Source organism: Chamaea fasciata, unplaced genomic scaffold (assembly GCF_029207755.1).
Source record: "Chamaea fasciata isolate MVZ Bird 193981 ecotype frontalis unplaced genomic scaffold, bChaFas1.0.hap1 SCAF_27, whole genome shotgun sequence".
NCBI classification, from domain to species: domain Eukaryota; kingdom Metazoa; phylum Chordata; class Aves; order Passeriformes; family Sylviidae; genus Chamaea; species Chamaea fasciata.
Window position 1 is genome coordinate 5,310,350 of NW_027094112.1, and position 16,290 is coordinate 5,326,639.

The window sequence follows — 16,290 nt, forward strand, 5'->3', positions numbered from 1 at the left end:
CTGAGTGTCCCCAAGGGGGGCAGGACACAGTCCCCGCGTGTCCCGGGAGCAGGACACGGTCCCTGAGTGTCCCCAAGGGGGGCAGGACACAGTCCCCGCGTGTCCCCGAGCCGGGTTATTTTATCTCTGTCGCAGCGCTGTCCCCGCCGCGGGTGACTCAGAGGCGGTGGCCGCACGGAGACACGGCCGGGCCCCGGCCCAGTGCGAGGGTGGGGACAGGGAGGGGACAGCTCCCCGCTGTCACCGCTCCCGCGGGGACAGCGCTCCCCTCCCCGCCGTGTCACCCCGCTGTCCCCAAAGCCATCGCAGCCCCGCTGACCCCGCCACCAGCTCCGCTGGCTGTCCCCGGAGGCGGTGACAGCAGCTCCCGAAGGGGTTTGTGGCCGTTTTTGGGGTGCGGTGTGGTGGCTGGGGGTCCCCCCCGGCCCGAGGCCCCGCCGGGGTCACTGAGGGTTGTCACCGGCCGGGTGGGTTGTCACCGGCCTGGAGCGGTGGCTCGGGAGGTCCCACCCGCGTCTGGCATCCCGGGAGTGCCCCCAGAGCCCCCTCAATGTTCCTCGGTGTCCCTCAATGTCCCTCAATGTCCCTCGGTGTCCCTCCGGACCCGCGTGTCCGTGTCCCCGTGTCCCCGTGTCCCCCGTGGGTGAGCTGAGTGCGGGTGGCCTCAGCTGTCCCCTGCCTGTCCCCGGAGCTGTCCCTTGCCCCCCCGTGTCCCCCTGGGGGGGTCTGGGTGTCCCCCCAGCCCCGGGGAGGGGTCCCAGTGACACAAGGGGAGGGGATGGCCTGGAGGGGGTCCCCACGCAATGGGGGGGGTGAAGGGGGTGCCCCGGGAGTGACGTCACTGAGTAGGCGGGGCGGGGGCGGGGCCTTCGGGGCATCCCCGGGCCGCGGCTGCCGGAGCCGTCGGGGGGCGGCGGGGGCTCGGCTCGGCTCGGCCCGGCCCGGCCCGGCTCGGCTCGGCTCGGCCCGGCTCGGTTCGGGGGGCTGCGGGCACAGCCCGGCCCGGCCCGGCCCGACCATGACCATGAGCTCATTGACCGAGACCCTGCTGGGCTCCGACCCGTCCAAAGGCGCGTTCCTGGAGCTCGGCGCCCCCCAGCACTACCCCCTGCACGACCCCCAGCCCCCGCCCTTCCCCTGCTCCCCCTACGGGCCCTTCCCGTACCCCGCGGGGACCCCCGGGGGGCCCTACCTGCCCTTCCCGCCCCCCGGCGCCCCGCACGCCCCGGGCCCCGCGGCCGGGCTGCAGGACACAGGTAAGGGGGGCTCGGGGGGCGTGGGGGTCTCGGGGGTCCCGGGGGCTCGGGGGTCGCGCACCCGCCCCGGGATTAAGCTGGGATGGAGCCGTCGGGGGTGGGCCGGGCTGAGTGAGGGGTCCTGGGGGGGCTCGGGGAGCTCAGGGGGACTCGGGGGTGGTCTCCCCCCCGCTCCCGGAGCGCTCCGACCCGCAGGGGACACGTGGGTGGCTTCGAGGAGCCGCGGGCACGGGGAGCGTCAGCCTCTGTGAGCCGGAACCCTCCAGGCTGAGACCCCCGGGTGTCCCCTGGGACCCCCGGCTGTCACATCGTGTCCCTGGGACCCCCACCTGTCACATCCCATCCCCTGGGACCCCCGGGTGTCCCCTGGGACCCCCGGCTGTCACATCCTGTCCCTGGGACCCCCACCTGTCATATCCCATCCCCTGGGACCCCCGGGTGTCCCCTGGGACCCCCGGCTGTCACATCCCGTCCCCTGGGACCCCCGGCTGTCCCCCGGGACCCCCATCCCCCAGGGAGCCCCCAGGCCAGGCCCAGGCCCGTGTCCCACGTGCTGCGGGACGGGGACGGTGACACCGCGTGAATTGTCACATCCGGCCCCTGCTTGTCCCCTCGTTCTGACTTACCCGAGGTTTAAACAGCAGCGAAAGGCGGCCCCCGACCCCCGATATCCCCCCCCCCGCCACAGACACCCCCGGGATCCGCGGGGGTGAGCCGGGGGGGATTTGGGGTGGTTGGGGGGGGATTTGGAATGGGTTTTGGGGTGTTTTTGGGGTGCTTTGGGGGTATTTTGGGGGTGTGTTTGGGGGGTGTTTTGGGGGTGGTTTTTGGGGTGTTTTTGGGGTGCTTTGGGGGTATTTTTGGGATGGTTTCGAAGTGGATTTAAGGTGTTTTTGGGGTGGTTTTTGGGGTGTTTTTTGACCCCCCCCCTGTGAGTCTGACGTCCCGTGTCCCCCGTCCCCCCTCCGCAGAGCCCGAGAGGCGCCCGGCCGTGCCCGGGGGGGTCCCGCGGCCGGGCGGGAGGGGCAGGAAGCTGCGCAAGCCCCGCACCATCTACTCCAGCCTGCAGCTGCAGGCGCTGAACCGCCGCTTCCAGCAGACGCAGTACCTGGCGCTGCCCGAGCGCGCCGAGCTGGCGGCACAGCTGGGGCTCACCCAGACACAGGTACGGCCCCGCGGGGACACCGGGGCTGTCCCTGAGCCACCCACAGCCACCGGGGGTGTCCCAGAGCCACCCACAGCCACCGGGGGCCGTTCCTGAGCCACTGGATCTGTCTCTGTGCCGCCCAGAGCCACCCAGGGCTGTCCCTGTGCCAGCCAGAGCTGCCCCTGACCCACCCAAGGATGTCCCAGAGCCACTCAGAGCCGTCTCTGAGCTACTGGAGCTGTCCCTGTGGCAGCCAGAGTCATCCCAGAGCCACCCAGGGGTGTCTCTGAGCCATCCAGGGCTGTCCCTGTGCCACCGGGGCTGTCCCTGTGCCAGCCAGAGCCACCCAGAGCTGTCCCTGTGCTGGCCAGAGCCATCTCAGAGCCGCTGGAGCTGTCCCTGAGCCACCCAGGGCTGTCCTAGAGCCACCAGGAGCTGTCCCTGAGCCACCCAGGGCTGTCCTAGAGCCACCAGGAGCTGTCCCTGAGCCACCCAGAGCTGTCCTGGTGCCACCGAGGGCTATGCCAGAGCTACCCAGGGGTGTCCCAGAGCTACCCGGAGCTATTCTGGTGCCACCCAGGGCTATCCCAGAGCCCCCCAAGCTGTCCCTGAGCCCCCCAGGGCTGTCCCTGAGCCCCCCAAGATATCCCTGAGCCCCCCAGGGCTGTCCCTGAGCCCCCCAAGATATCCCTGAGCCCCCCAGGGCTGTCCCAGTGCCCCCCAGAGCCGTCCCTGAGCCCCCCAGAGCCGTCCCTGAGCCCCAGGTCTGTCCCGGTGCCACCCAGGTCTGTCCCAGCCCCACCGGGCCGCTCCCCGTGCCCACCGGGAGAGCCAGCGGCGGGGCTGCTGGAGCCGAGCCGAGCCGGGCCGAGCCGAGGCGGGCGGGGCGCGGCGGGGGGAGCTGGCGCCGGTGGGCCCGCAGGGCCGGGGTTCGGGGCGCCCCTGCCCGCACCTCCCGGCGGCAGCGGGACTTTCCCAGCCCCGGAGCCTGGCTGGCGGCCCGGCCGTGCCCGCTCCGGGGCCGGTGGGTTTTTGAAGGCGATGGGGAGAGACAGGCAGGCGGCGGCGGTGCAGCCCCGCAGCCGGGGGCGAAGAGAGCTCATAAAGCCGGGGAGGGAGGGAGGGAGGGAGAGGGAGAGGAGGACAAGTGGGAACCTGCCGGCGGAGCGCGGGGGGGACGGCGGGGAGAGGAGTGAATGAGCGGGGCCGGCTGCGCAGCCAGGCACGGCACGGCACGGCACCGGGAGGACATGGGGACACTGCGGGGACACTGCGGGGACACTGCGGGGACACTGCTGGGACACTGATGGGACACCGCTGGGACACTGCTGGGGACACTGCGGGGACACTGATTGGACACTGATGGGGACACTGATGGAGACAGTGCTGGGACACTGCTGGGACACTGCTGGGACACTGATGGGGACACTGCAGGGACACTGATGGGTCACTGATGGGGACACTGCGGGGACACTCCTGGGACACTGATGCGGACAGTGCTGGGACACTGATGGGGACAGTGCTGGGGACACTGCGGGGACAGTGCTGGGGACTCTGCTGGGGACACTGCTGGGGACACTGCTGGGACACTCCTGGGGACACTCCTGGGACACTCCTGGGTCACTCCTGGGGGCTCTGCCTCGCTCTGCGGGCCCCCGGTGCCTCTCCCCAAGTTCTCCCCCCGCCTGGGAGGTGGGGTGTGAAGAGTCGGGCTCCCAACCCGGGTCATCCCCCCGACCCCCCAAAAACGGGGCCCTGGGTGGTCTGCAATGGTTAAAGGTGGGGGTTTCCTTCTCCCCGCTCTCACGGCCCTCCCTCTGCCCCCAGGTGAAGATCTGGTTCCAGAACAAGCGCTCCAAGTACAAGAAGATCCTGAAGCAGGGCCCGAGTGTCCCCGAGGGGGACCCGCAGCCCCCGCACGGCGTCCCCGCCCTGTCCCCCGGCCTGTCCCCGCTCTGGGACCTCCCCGGGCCCGGCAAGGGGCCCCCCCCGCTGCCCCCCGGGCCCTACATCAACACCTTCGGGGCCTGGTACCCGCCACAGCCGCAGGACGCCGTGCCCAGGGCCCCCGTGATGTGACACTGCCACCGAGCTGGAGGGACAGAGGGACACTGAGGGACACTGAGAGAGACACCGAGGGACACCCAGAGACACTGAGAGACACCCAGAGACACCGAGGGACACCCAGAGACACTGAGAGACACCGAGAGACACCGAGGGACACCCAGAGACACTGAGGGACACTGAGTGACACCGAGGGACACCCAGAGACACTGAGGGACACTGAGTGACACCGAGGGACAGTGAGAGACATTGAGGGACACCGAGGGACACCCAGAGACACTGAGAGACACCCAGAGACACTGAGAGACACTGAGGGACACCCAGAGACACTGAGAGACACTGAGGGACAGTGAGGGACATTAAGGGACACTGAGGGGGGCCCTCTGCCGCTGCCCCCCGGGGGACTGGGAGTGCAGTGAAGACCCGGGGGAACCCCGCGGATGGAGGAGGACGAGGAGGAGGAGGAGGAAGGTGACAACGACCTGCAGAGACCCGCGGGTGTCCTGCTCTGTCACACTCCGCAGTGACCCAGCACCCAGAGGGACAGGACCCGGGTCCGGGTGTCCCCATGGATGGACAGGGGACACGGGGACACCGGGAGGGGCTGGGGGTCCCCCCGGCCCGGGGTTGTTTGTGGATTCTGTCGGGTTTTGTTTATGGATTCTGCCGGTTTTGGTTGTGCCCCCATTTATGAACGTCGGCGGGTTCGGCTCCTCCACACTCAGGGTGGCTTTGGGGTGCCCCTGGTTTGGGGGAGACGCTTCCAGCCAGAACCTCCGGCTCTCCCAGTTCCCGGGAAAACCGCCCAGAGGGGCTGGGGGTGCAGGACTGTGTCCCCCCCAAAAATCTGCCCCAAATGGAGCCCAATTAGAGGAACTGTGAGGCCGGGGCTCTCCAGGGGCTCCTCCTGTGGGAATCTGGGGCAGTTTGGAGCAGTTGGAGATGTCACCCCGGCAGGGGTGGCACTGGGAGGACACGGGGACACCCAGCCCTGAGAGCCAGGCGGGGTTGTTTTGGGAGCGGGGGGTGATTTCCCTCAGCAGCTTTGGCTTCGTGCTCCCAGAAGCCAGAAAATAAATCCTTGGCATTTCTCTTTCTTTCCACGTCGTCATTTCCCGCTTTTCCCCACCCCGCTGGGGGTTTGTCACCCGGGGAGGGGGAGAGATCCCCCCGGGGCTGCCCAGGCAGAGGGACAAACCCCCTGGGACCCCCTGGCACAAACAAACCCCCCGTGATCCCACCTGAGGGGTCGGGATCAGGATCAGGATCAGGATCAGGGATTGGGGCTGGGATGGAGCCTGGGGATGTCCTGTCTGGGGTCGGTGGCACTGGGGACCCCCATGTCCCGTCCCTGTGTCCCCATCCCCATGTCCCATTCCCATGTCCCCACTCCCATGTCTCACTCCCATGTCTCATTCCCATATCCCATTCCCGTGTCCCCATTCCCATGTCCCCATTCCCATCTCCCCATTCCCGTGTCCCATTCCCATGTCCCATTCCCGTGTTCCAGTCCCATCTCCCCATTCCCATGTCCCCATTCCCATCTCCCCATTCCCGCCCACCCTGGGAGAGCTCGGATCCCTCAGCCGAGGGGTTTGGTGTGCTGACCCCGCAGGGTGGGTGTCCCCAGCTGTCCCCACGGGGGGATGTGGCACCCAGGGACTGGGACACGGCCAGGCCGGTGGTGGGTGACAATCCCAGTGGGATTTTCCCGGTGGGACGGAGACCACCCTCCCCACAGAGGATTTAGGGATGGGGATGGGATTGCTGGAAGAGGGGAGAGTTTCCCATCGAGTTTCCCATGCTGAGGGACGACATCAGGTCCGCGGTGTCACCTCCCTGTCCCCAGCAGGAGGATGGGGACGGAGGCATCCCACGGGAGCACCGCTGCCCCGTTTGTGGGGCCGTGACTCCGGCGGGCGAGCGCAGGGCCGGGCCGGGCTCCGGGGCTGCCGGGCCGGGCCGGGCCGTGGGCGGGCGCTGCCCCCGCTCCCGGGGCTGGCACCGGGTGACGCAAGGGCCGCAGGTGTCGCAACGGGGCAGGAACCGAGAGAGCGCTGGCAGGGCTCCGCTGGGCCCGGGGTGACAGCGCGGGGACGTGGGGACTGTCACCCCCCGGCACTGCCACCCCTGGCACTGCCACCCCCCGGCACTGCCACCCCTGGCACTGTCACCCTCCTCATGGTCATCCCCTGACACTGTCACCTCCCCCAGCACTGCCACCCCCGGCACTGCCACCCCCGGCACTGTCACCCCTGGCACTGCCAACCCTGGCACTGTCACATCCCCTGTCACTGCCACCTCTGCTCCCCTGACACTGTCACCCCTGGCACTGCCACCTCCCCTGGCACTGTCACCCTCCCTGCCAGAACCCACTCAACCGCGTCCTGCCATCCCGGGGCTGTCGGTAACTGGGATAACTGGGATAACTGGGATGACTGGGATGACGAGGGAAGGTCACTCTGTGCCTGTGCCAGGACAGGGCAGGGATGCTGGGGACAGTGGGGGGGTGTCCCCACCCCTGTGGGGCCTGTACCGATGGCTCCCATTCCTGTTCCATTCCCATTCCCATTCCCATTCCCATTCCCATCCCATGTCTGTTCCCATTTCCAGGAGTGTGCCAGGACACCGGGCCCGGCCCCGGGGAAGGATCTCGGGGTCTTTTTTGGGAATTCCGGGGGTTTTGGCCACATCTGTGCCAGGAGGAGCCGCTGGTGACCCCTCCGGGGGCTGGGGGTGAGGGGGACAAAAGGGGGGCGGGAGCTCGGGGGACCCTCTGGAGGGCGGGCAGGGGGATCCCCGTGATCCCAAAGTTTTCCCGGATCCCATTCCCGAGGCAGCAGCGCTGGGAGGGAGCAGGGCCGGCGCCTGGCCCTGGGCGATGCGGCGCCCGGGATTTACATAATCCCTGGATATGTAACCCGCCGCCTTCTCGGGGTTTTTTGGGTTTGGTTTTTTTTTTTTTCTTTTCCTCCTCCTCCTCTAAATGAAAAAAAAAAAAAAAAAGAAAGAAAAAAAAAAGAATTAAATAAAAACTAAACCGAAACTTCCCCAGCAGCGCCGGCTCACACCGCGGAGCTCCGCGCTCCCTCCGCCGCTCCGCTTCCTCCTCCTCCCGTGGGATTGGGGATTTGGGGTTTGGGGCTGCAGCTCCTGGGGGGATTTGGGGGCTCGGTGGGAGGCTGTCCCCGCGCGGATTTGGGGATGGGGACAGTGGGGACAGATCTGGGGACACTGGGGACATGCCGAGCTCTGGCGCTGGAGCCTCCCCCAGGGGAACGGGGCCCTGTGGGGTTTTGGGGTCCCCGCGGCCATCGAGGGGGTTTTTGGGGTCCCCACGGCCATGGGGGTGATGGGGACAGCTCTGGGGGGACGATGGGACCCCCACCCCCGTGACACGAGGCAGGTGACACCGGGGACAGCAGGACAGGGGCACCCCAGCCCCGGACACCCCACCGCGGCTTTTGGGGTCACCGGAGCGCCTCAACCCCACAGCGCTGCCGGGGACGGCGCCCTCTCCGCGGGGATCCCACGGGATTTTGGAATCTGGGGGTTTGTCCTGTCCCCCACCTCGTTGTCCCCAAAAGGGACATGGGGACAGACTCCAGCCTGCGGGGCTGGGAGTTCACTGGTCCCAGTACGAGCAGCGGGAGGGAAGCGTCGGGATCCTCTAAAAACCGGGAAAAAAAAAAATTCCTTTCCCTGCCCCAAAATCCTCTCTCAGCAGGACAAGGCGGGATTTGGGGTGAGCCGGCACCACCCGCTGCCACCCCACGCCCAGCTGTCCCCCCAAAAATGGGGCGACGGAGCGTTGAAATCCGCATTTCCCGAGGTGGAAAAACCCCAAACGCTGCTCCCCAAAAACCGCCAGAAACCGGGGGGGGGGGGGAAAAAACCCTGGAGTTTGGAGCTTTAAACTGAGAACTTTTATTAATGAACACTTCCAGCCCGGCTTTGGGTTCCCTGGGGAAGGAGCAAAGGACGCTCAGGGACACCCGAGGGGGGTTCCCATCCACCGGGGGGGGATTTTCCTTAGGAAAAAAAAAATATATATATATAGACAAAAAAATACACCCCCCCCCCCAAAAAAAAACCCCAGACCGAAACCAGTTTGGTTTGGAACAACTTTATACAAACGAACCTTATGTACACTCCCTGTTTTGTTTTTTTTTTTGTTTTTTTGGTTCCCCCCCCTCCCCCCCAAAAAACCACCCCTATTTATAGAAGGCAACATAAATAAATCCCCGGGACTGTACAACACTATGAACACTCCTTAAAACGGCACTTTGCTGCTTTAAAAAAATAGCGTTATTCTCTTAAAAAATAGGAAAGAGCTCGGTTATATATATATATATATGTATGTATATATATATATATATATGTATGTATTTTATCCTTTAAAATAAGTCGTCGATTTCCTTAAAAAAGAAAATAAAGAGGCATTTTCGCCGTTCCTTTACCCACAGCTGGAGGCACAGCCAGAAAACGGAGATGAACGCGAGGGGGGGGGGTTTTCCTTTTTTTTTTTTTTCCTCTTTCAACAATAACTTAAAACCGTTCCCGAACTGCTTAAATATTAAAATATTTCCCTCCCCGCCACCCTCCCACCCCAAGCCCAAAATTTTTAATATCATTTTAAATCACCACCTTCTGGTCTGAGCACGGTCCCGGGTGATTCCGGCCGGGATGAGGGTCCCGTGGGGTGTCCGTGACCCCCCTCCCAAAAAAACCCTGGATTTCGGAGCCAGGGCCGAGCACATCCCCCTCTGCTGGGGGCAGACAGGTCCCTGTCGCGACAGCGGTGACACAAATCCTCCGTCCCGGCGGGATCCGGGCTCGCTCAGCGGCGTCACCCAAAGCTCCAACGACGGGGTTTGGGATGAGGCTCCTTGGGGGGACCCAAATTTCTCTCGAGGGGGGTTTGCAGGGAGTTGGGGGGGAGTGATGGCAAAAAAAACAAAACAAAACAAACTTCCAAGAAATTCAAAAGTAGCAGAAGGATTTTTTCGGGTTTTTCCAGCTTTTTCCTGCGCCGGGAGCGGAGGTTTCGGGGCCTTTGCAGTCCTCTGGTTCCTGAGATGAGCAGAGAAGAGTTTTTTTAGGCGACGCACAGGGCGGGGTGTCCTTTCCTTTGCTGTTGCTTCGTCGTGTCGTTTTTGAGGGGGGGTGGGTGGGGTGGGGGGTCTGTTTGGTGTTTTTTTTTTTAAGGCAAAACCCCCCCAAAAAAACCAGAGCGAGGGGAGGGCAAAAATAAAAATAAAAACCCAAAAAAAGGAGGCCGAGGAGTTGGTGCAGCGTCTCTGAGCCCCGCGGGGTCCCCCCGCTCAGTACACGGCGCCCGTGCTGGGGGGCCCGGGGGACGGGTGGTGCATCGGGGGCGCCGCCTGCGCCTGGTGGGGTCCGTGGGCTCCGCCGAGGTTCTGCGGGTGGTACCAGGGGTTGTGCTCCTCCAGGAAGGCCGGCGAGGAGCTGTAGGGCAGCGGCTGCGGCGGCAGCGGGGTGCGGGCGCTGCCGCCGGGGCTGTCCCACACCGGCGACGGCGGCGAGTTGCAGGCCATGGAGTCGCTGTTGTTGGGGCTGTGCTCCAGAGGCACCTCGCCGTTCTTGTAGAGCTTCTTGAACTTGGAGCGGCGGTTCTGGAACCAGATCTTCACCTGCGGGGCGGCGGGGGGAAAGGGTCAGAGACCAGGGAGGGGAATGGGATGGATACAGGGAAAAGGGTCAGGAGCCAGCACAGGAAGGGGAAGGGACAGGGTATGGGGTGATTTGGGTCATAGGGACACCGGACACGAGGGTCACGGGCAGCCCAGAAACACGGGAAGAGATATGGGAGGTCACAGGGAACTTCCCTGGGCACTGAACTAAGCTGGGACATGGGGGTCAGAGTGACCCCAGGGACACGGGGAGGGACATGGGGGTCACAGTGACCCCAGGGACACGGGAAGGGACATGACAGTCACGGGGACCCAAAAGACACAGGAAGGGACAAGGGACATGGGGGTCACAGGGACCCCAGACACAGTGTGGCACGCAGGAAGGGACAAGGGACACAGGTGACACATGAGGAGCCTCAGGAAGGGACATCACGGGGACCCCACACGGTGAATGGCAGGGAACTCCTCGGGACAGGGGACATGTGGGAAGACACCCTTGGTGTGAGTGTCACCGAGAACGCGGACACACTATGGACACACCACAGACACACCATGGACACACCATGGACACACCATGGACACACCAGGGTCATGGACACACCACGGACACACCAGGGACACACCAGGGACATGGACACTCCACGGACACACCACGGACACACCGGGGACATGGACACACCATGGACACGCCACGGACACTCCACGGACACCCCACGGACACTCTCTGGACACGGGCACCCCGTGCTCTGTGCACAGCACCCATGTGGCACCAGGTATCACGGGGACCCCTGTGGGGACACGGGCATCACCAGGTGTCACAGACCCCTGTGGGGACACGGGCATCACCAGGTGTCACAGACCCCTGTGGGGACACGGGTGTCACCAGGTGTCACAGACCCCTGTGGGGACACGGGCATCACCAGGTGTCACGGGGACCCCTGTGGGGACATGGGCGTCACCAGGTGTCACAGACCCCTGTGGGGACACGGGCGTCACCAGGAGCCGTCACGCCACGGGCCGGGCGTCGGGAGCGTCCCCGCGCTGGGCGAGGCGGCGCTGGCCGCCCCGGGCCAGGGGCGGGGGTGGCGGCGCTTGTCACCCAAACAGGATGTCCCTCTGGGAGCGGGTGACGCGCTCCGTCAGCCCTTTGCCGAGTGTCCCCGATTGCTTCATCGCCCCAGGGAGGAGGAGGAGGAGGAGGAGGAGGAGGAGGAAGGCCAAGGGCGGCACAAGGGCGCCGGCGCCAGCCCCGAGGCAGGGAGGGCACGGCGCTGGGGCGCGGGGGAGTCACGGGCTGCGGGGACAGCGGGGACGGTCCCCTCCCCTCCCACCCGCACAGTCCCCGCGCCAGGCGGGACCCCGAGTTGCGAGGGTTTGGCCCCGAATCCGCGCGGCTGGCGGGGAGGAGGAGAAGCCCATCCCGCACGTCCCGGCTCTTCCAGTCCAGCCTGCAGGGCCACCCCGGCGCCGGCGACAGCGGGCGTGGAACCGGTCCCCAAATCCCTGCTCCCGAGCGGGACGGGGCGGCCGGAGCCGGGGGAAAGCTCGGGGAGTCCGGGCGGCAGGAGCAGGGCCCGGCCCCAGCTCCCTGTGGCTCCGGCAGGGTTTGGGGTCAGGAGCTGCGGCGGGGATGGGGCGTCCCGAGAACCTGATCCCAAACACTCATCCCAAACACTCATCCTCAGCGTCCCGGGACTCGGCGCCCCACATTCCTGGGACAACGGGTGTGCCCCGACCCGGGATCTGCCCAGCTGCCGGGGCAGGACCCAGCCCCAAACCCTGTGGGGCACAGGCGGCTCTACCGTGGGGCCGGCTGCAGGGGGAGTTTTGGGATGAACCCCAAATCTGCCTCCAGCCTCCCCATCTTTCCCCGGGCAGAGCAGATCCGCTCCGAGGTGGAAACCTCACCCTGGGGACCCCACAGCGCGCGGGGAACTCCATCCCTGTGATCCCCAAACCCCCTCCCGGCTCCCAGATCCTTCACAAATCCAGGATTCACGGGAGCGACGGCTCCTCCTGGGCTGCGCGCGGGGGAGATTTTGGGGTGTCGGGGGGATCCTCAGCGGGGCGGCTCCTCCTGGGCTGCCCGCGGTGGGGATTTTGGGATGTCGGGGGGGATCCTCAGCCCTCACCTGTGTCTGGGTGAGCCCCAGCTGCGCGGCCAGCTCGGCGCGCTCGGGCAGCGCCAGGTACTGCGCCTTCTGGAAGCGGCGCTGCAGGGCGGCCAGCTGGTAGCTGGAGTAGATGGTTCGGGGCTTGCGGATCTTCTTGGGCTTCCCGTTGACCATCCGCACCTCCGGCTCCGGCTCCTCCTTCACGGACACTGCGGGAGGGCGGCGGGGTGAGGCGGGGAAAGGGTTCCCGGGGCCGCCGTTCCCGGCCCCGGGTCGGTGTCACCCCGCTCGGGGTGCTGGCAGTGTCCCCGGCCCGTGTGACAAGCTCTGGGACATCTCTGCGATGTGTCCCGGGCTCTGCGTCCGGCACGGATCCGTCCCCACGGGAGAACCGGGGGTGGCCGAGACACAACAGCCGCCAGCAGCCCCCTGTCCCCAAGCTGGGGACACCCGGAGGGGTAAAACCTCATAAAGATCGGGGACACACGAGGGGCGAAACCCCACAAAGTCCTAAAACCCCACAAGGACAGGGGACATCCAGAGGGGCAAAGCCCCACAAACCCTGGGGAGACCCGGGGGGGGGGGGGGGGGGGTAAAACCCCACAAAGACCTAAACCCCCACAAAGGTCGGGGTCACCCGGAGGGGTTAAACCCCACAAAGTCCGGGAACACGGAGAGGGGTAAAACCCCACAAAAATCGGGGGCATCGAGAGGGGTAAAACCCCACAAAGACCTAACCCCCCACAAAGATCGGGGTCACCAGGAGGGGTTAAACCCCAGAAAGACTCAAACCCCCACAAAGATCGGGAACAGAGAGGGGTAAAACCCCACAAAGATCGGGGTCACCCGGACGGCTAAAACCCCACAAGGACCAGGGACACCCGGAGGGGTAAAACCCCACAAAGACCTAAAACCCCACAAAACCCAGCGACACTCGGAGGGGCAAAACCCCACAAAGTCCGGGGATACCCGGACGGGTAAAACCCCACAAAGATCAGGAACACAGAGAAGACTAAAAACCCACAAAGCCCGGGGACACCTGAGGGGTAAAACCCCACAAAGACCGGGAACACAGACAGGGGCAAAACCCCACAAAGCCCGGGGACTCCCGGACGGGTAAAACCCCCCAAAGCCCCTTCCGGAACCCCAAAGGATCACCGGGACGGGCCCATGCCCGGCCCCCCCGGCCCCGCTCCGTACCTGCCTCCTGCGGCGGGAGCTGCTGCTCCCTGAAGTGGCCGTACTGGCGGTACGAGGGGCTGTAGGAATATTCGGATTTGGGCGAGTAGGTGCCGGCGGCGCCGATGCCGTTGAGGTTGAACTGCGGGTAGGGGTAGTGGCCCACGGGCTGCCCGTACGACTGGCCCGGGTAATAATCGTGCTGGCCCGTGTAGTAGCCCAGGTCGGTGACCGAGGACTCGGGCAGGGTGGGAGAGTCCTTGGAGGCTGCATGGCAGCTCAGCGAGCCCGAGAGGTCCGTCAGGATGCTGGAGAGCTTCTTATCGAATGAGCCGCTCATCGCTGGCAGCGGGGACGGGGGGGGCAGCTGCCTGCCCCGCGCCGGGGACCCCCGCCCCAACCTGGCGGCTGCCGAGGCCCTGGAGTGCCCGGAGCGGGATCCGGCGCTGCGGCTGCTTCCAGAGGAGCCACCGAGAGAGACTGTGCCCAAACCTCCGGCCCCGGCCGCCTGCTTCAAGCCTTTAATTAGGGAGCAGGGCAGGGTGGGTGCGCATTCCGATTGGCTCCAGAAATATTGCCTGGGAGGCAAAATAGGCTCCTGCCTCCTCCTGTGTGGGTTTCTTTTTTTTTTTTTTTTTTCCTTCTCTCTCTCCCTTCCTTTTTTTTTTTTTTTTTTTTTTTTTTTTTTTTTTTTTTTTTCCCCTCACTCTCAAGAAACAACAAAGAGTGGGTGAAGGAGGGTGAGGGAGTAAATAAAGTGTGCAGGGTCCTGTCCGCGGGAGCGGGGCCCTGGGGACACGGGGGACACGGTGGGGGGCAGGACGGGGCTGGTTTACAGGGGGATTTTGGGGGGTTTTTTTTGGAGGAGCTTTTGGGGGGTGTTCTTTGGGGGGCAGGGAAAGGGGGTTGGGGGTTGGGACAGGGATGGATCCGTGCTTGGGATCGTGCCTGGGGGGCTTTAGGGGTTTGGTTATGGCCCCCCCACTCCTGCCCTGCTCCCGGCTTCTCCCAGTCCAGGCAGACCCCCCCTCCAAGAGGATCCTCACGTACCCCCAGCCCTGCCACGCTCCCCCCGCGCTGGGGACACCTGGGGACAGTGACAAGCCCTGATTTTGGAGGGGGGATACCCCCCGGGGGTCTGTGCCCCTCTCCTAGCTCCACCCAGGCCGTGACCCCTCTGCTGCCCCAAGGACCCCCAGCAGCGTGACCCAGCCGGTGGTCCCGGGCCAGCCCTGGTGTCCCCTCGGCCACCCGCAGGGCTGTCCGCAGCTGTCCCCAGCACCCGGGGAGGGGGCGCTTTGCAAGGGGGGCTTTTGTTTTGGGGCGGGGGTCTCTGCTGCTGCGGGCAGGAGCTTCCCCTGAGAGGAGCCGGGGGGCTGGGAGGGGGCTGGGCCCGTGACCCGGGCGGGGCTGTCCCCTCCTGTCCCCTCCTGTCCCCTCCTGTCCCCTGTGCGTGTCCCCCCCAGTCCCCCTTTGTCCCCGCGGCGCCCCCCGGGCCCGGCCCGCAGCGCGGGACAACGGCTCCGCCTGGCGGACACGGCGGGAACTGCGCCGCGCCTCGGGACCGAGGGTTCGCGTCCCGGTACCGCCGGTACCGACGGGACCGAGGGTTCGAGCCCCGGGACCGCCGGTACCAACGGGACCGAGGGTTCCAATCCCGGTACCGCCGGTACCGACGGGACCGAGGGTTCGAGCCCCGGGACCGCCGGTACCAACGGGACCGAGGGTTCCAATCCCGGTACCGCCGGTACCGACGGGACCGAGGGTTCGAGTCCCGGTACCACCGGTACCAACGGGACCGAGGGTTCGAGTCCCGGTACCGCCGGTACCAACGGGACCGAGGGTTCCAATCCCGGTACCGCCGGTACCAACGGGACCGAGGGTTCGCGTCCCGGTACCGCCGGTACCAACGGGACCGAGGGTTCGAGCCCCGGGACCGCCGGTACCAACGGGACCGAGGGTTCCAATCCCGGTACCGCCGGTACCAACGGGACCGAGGGTTCGAGCCCCGGGACCGCCGGTACCAACGGGACCGAGGGTTCCAATCCCGGTACCGCCGGTACCAACGGGACCGAGGGTTCGAGCCCCGGGACCGCCGGTACCAACGGGACCGAGGGTTCCAATCCCGGTACCGCCGGTACCGACGGGACAGAGGGTTCGAGTCCCGGTACCGCCGGTACCAACGGGACCGAGGGTTCGAGTCCCGGTACCGCCGATACCAACGGGACAGAGGGTTCGAGTCCTGGTACCGCCGGTACCAACGGGACCGAGGGTTCGAGTCCTAGTACCGCCGGTACCACCCGGGATCGAGGGTGCGAGTCCCGGTACCGCCGGTACCAATGGGACCCGGGGGAAAGAGGGAGGAAAATGTGAAATGGGAAAGGAGAGGGAATGGGAAAAGGGCGGGAATGGGGATGGGAATAAGAACAGGAACGGGAATGAAAACCGGAGTGGGAATAGGAATAAATAGGACTAGGAATAAGAATAGGGACAGGGATAAATAGGAACAGGAAGGCACAGGAAGAGGAATAAGGATGTGTAGGAAGGACAGGAATACGAGTAGGAATAGGATTAGGAGTTGGAATAGGAATGGGTAGGAATAGAAATAAGAGCGGGAACAGGAAAAAGATGAGCAGAAATAGAAATAACAGAAAGAGAAAGAGAAAAGAAATGGAAATAGTAGAAACAGAAAGGCAGAAACACACAGAGCAGAGGCGAATCCCCAGGGGAAGCAGGAGGCCCCGCAGGAGGCCGAGCGTGACCCCAAAGCCTCGGGAACGGCCCGGCCTCGCTTCCCACACGGGAATCGGAGCCGGGGATTCGAGGAATTCTTTCCGAGGGGACAGAAGCGTCTGGGACCAGCCCAGCCCCGGGAG

At 65.4% G+C, this 16,290-nt stretch overlaps 2 protein-coding genes across 2 annotated transcripts; one reads left to right on the forward strand and one right to left on the reverse strand.

Moving 5' to 3' along the window:
* The first annotated feature begins 1,018 nt into the window (after positions 1-1,018).
* DLX4 (distal-less homeobox 4) lies at positions 1,019-4,482 on the forward strand. Its single transcript, XM_066205113.1, has 3 exons — positions 1,019-1,256; positions 2,228-2,421; positions 4,231-4,482. The coding sequence occupies exons 1-3, from the start codon at positions 1,019-1,021 to the stop codon at positions 4,480-4,482; spliced, it is 684 nt and encodes a 227-aa protein (XP_066061210.1).
* Positions 4,483-9,061: 4,579 nt separating this feature from the next.
* DLX3 (distal-less homeobox 3) lies at positions 9,062-14,418 on the reverse strand. Its single transcript, XM_066205111.1, has 3 exons — positions 13,436-14,418; positions 12,254-12,444; positions 9,062-10,121 (listed from the first exon to the last, which is right to left on the reverse strand). The coding sequence occupies exons 1-3, from the start codon at positions 13,752-13,754 to the stop codon at positions 9,792-9,794; spliced, it is 840 nt and encodes a 279-aa protein (XP_066061208.1). The 5' UTR covers positions 13,755-14,418; the 3' UTR covers positions 9,062-9,791.
* Positions 14,419-16,290: the final 1,872 nt, after the last annotated feature.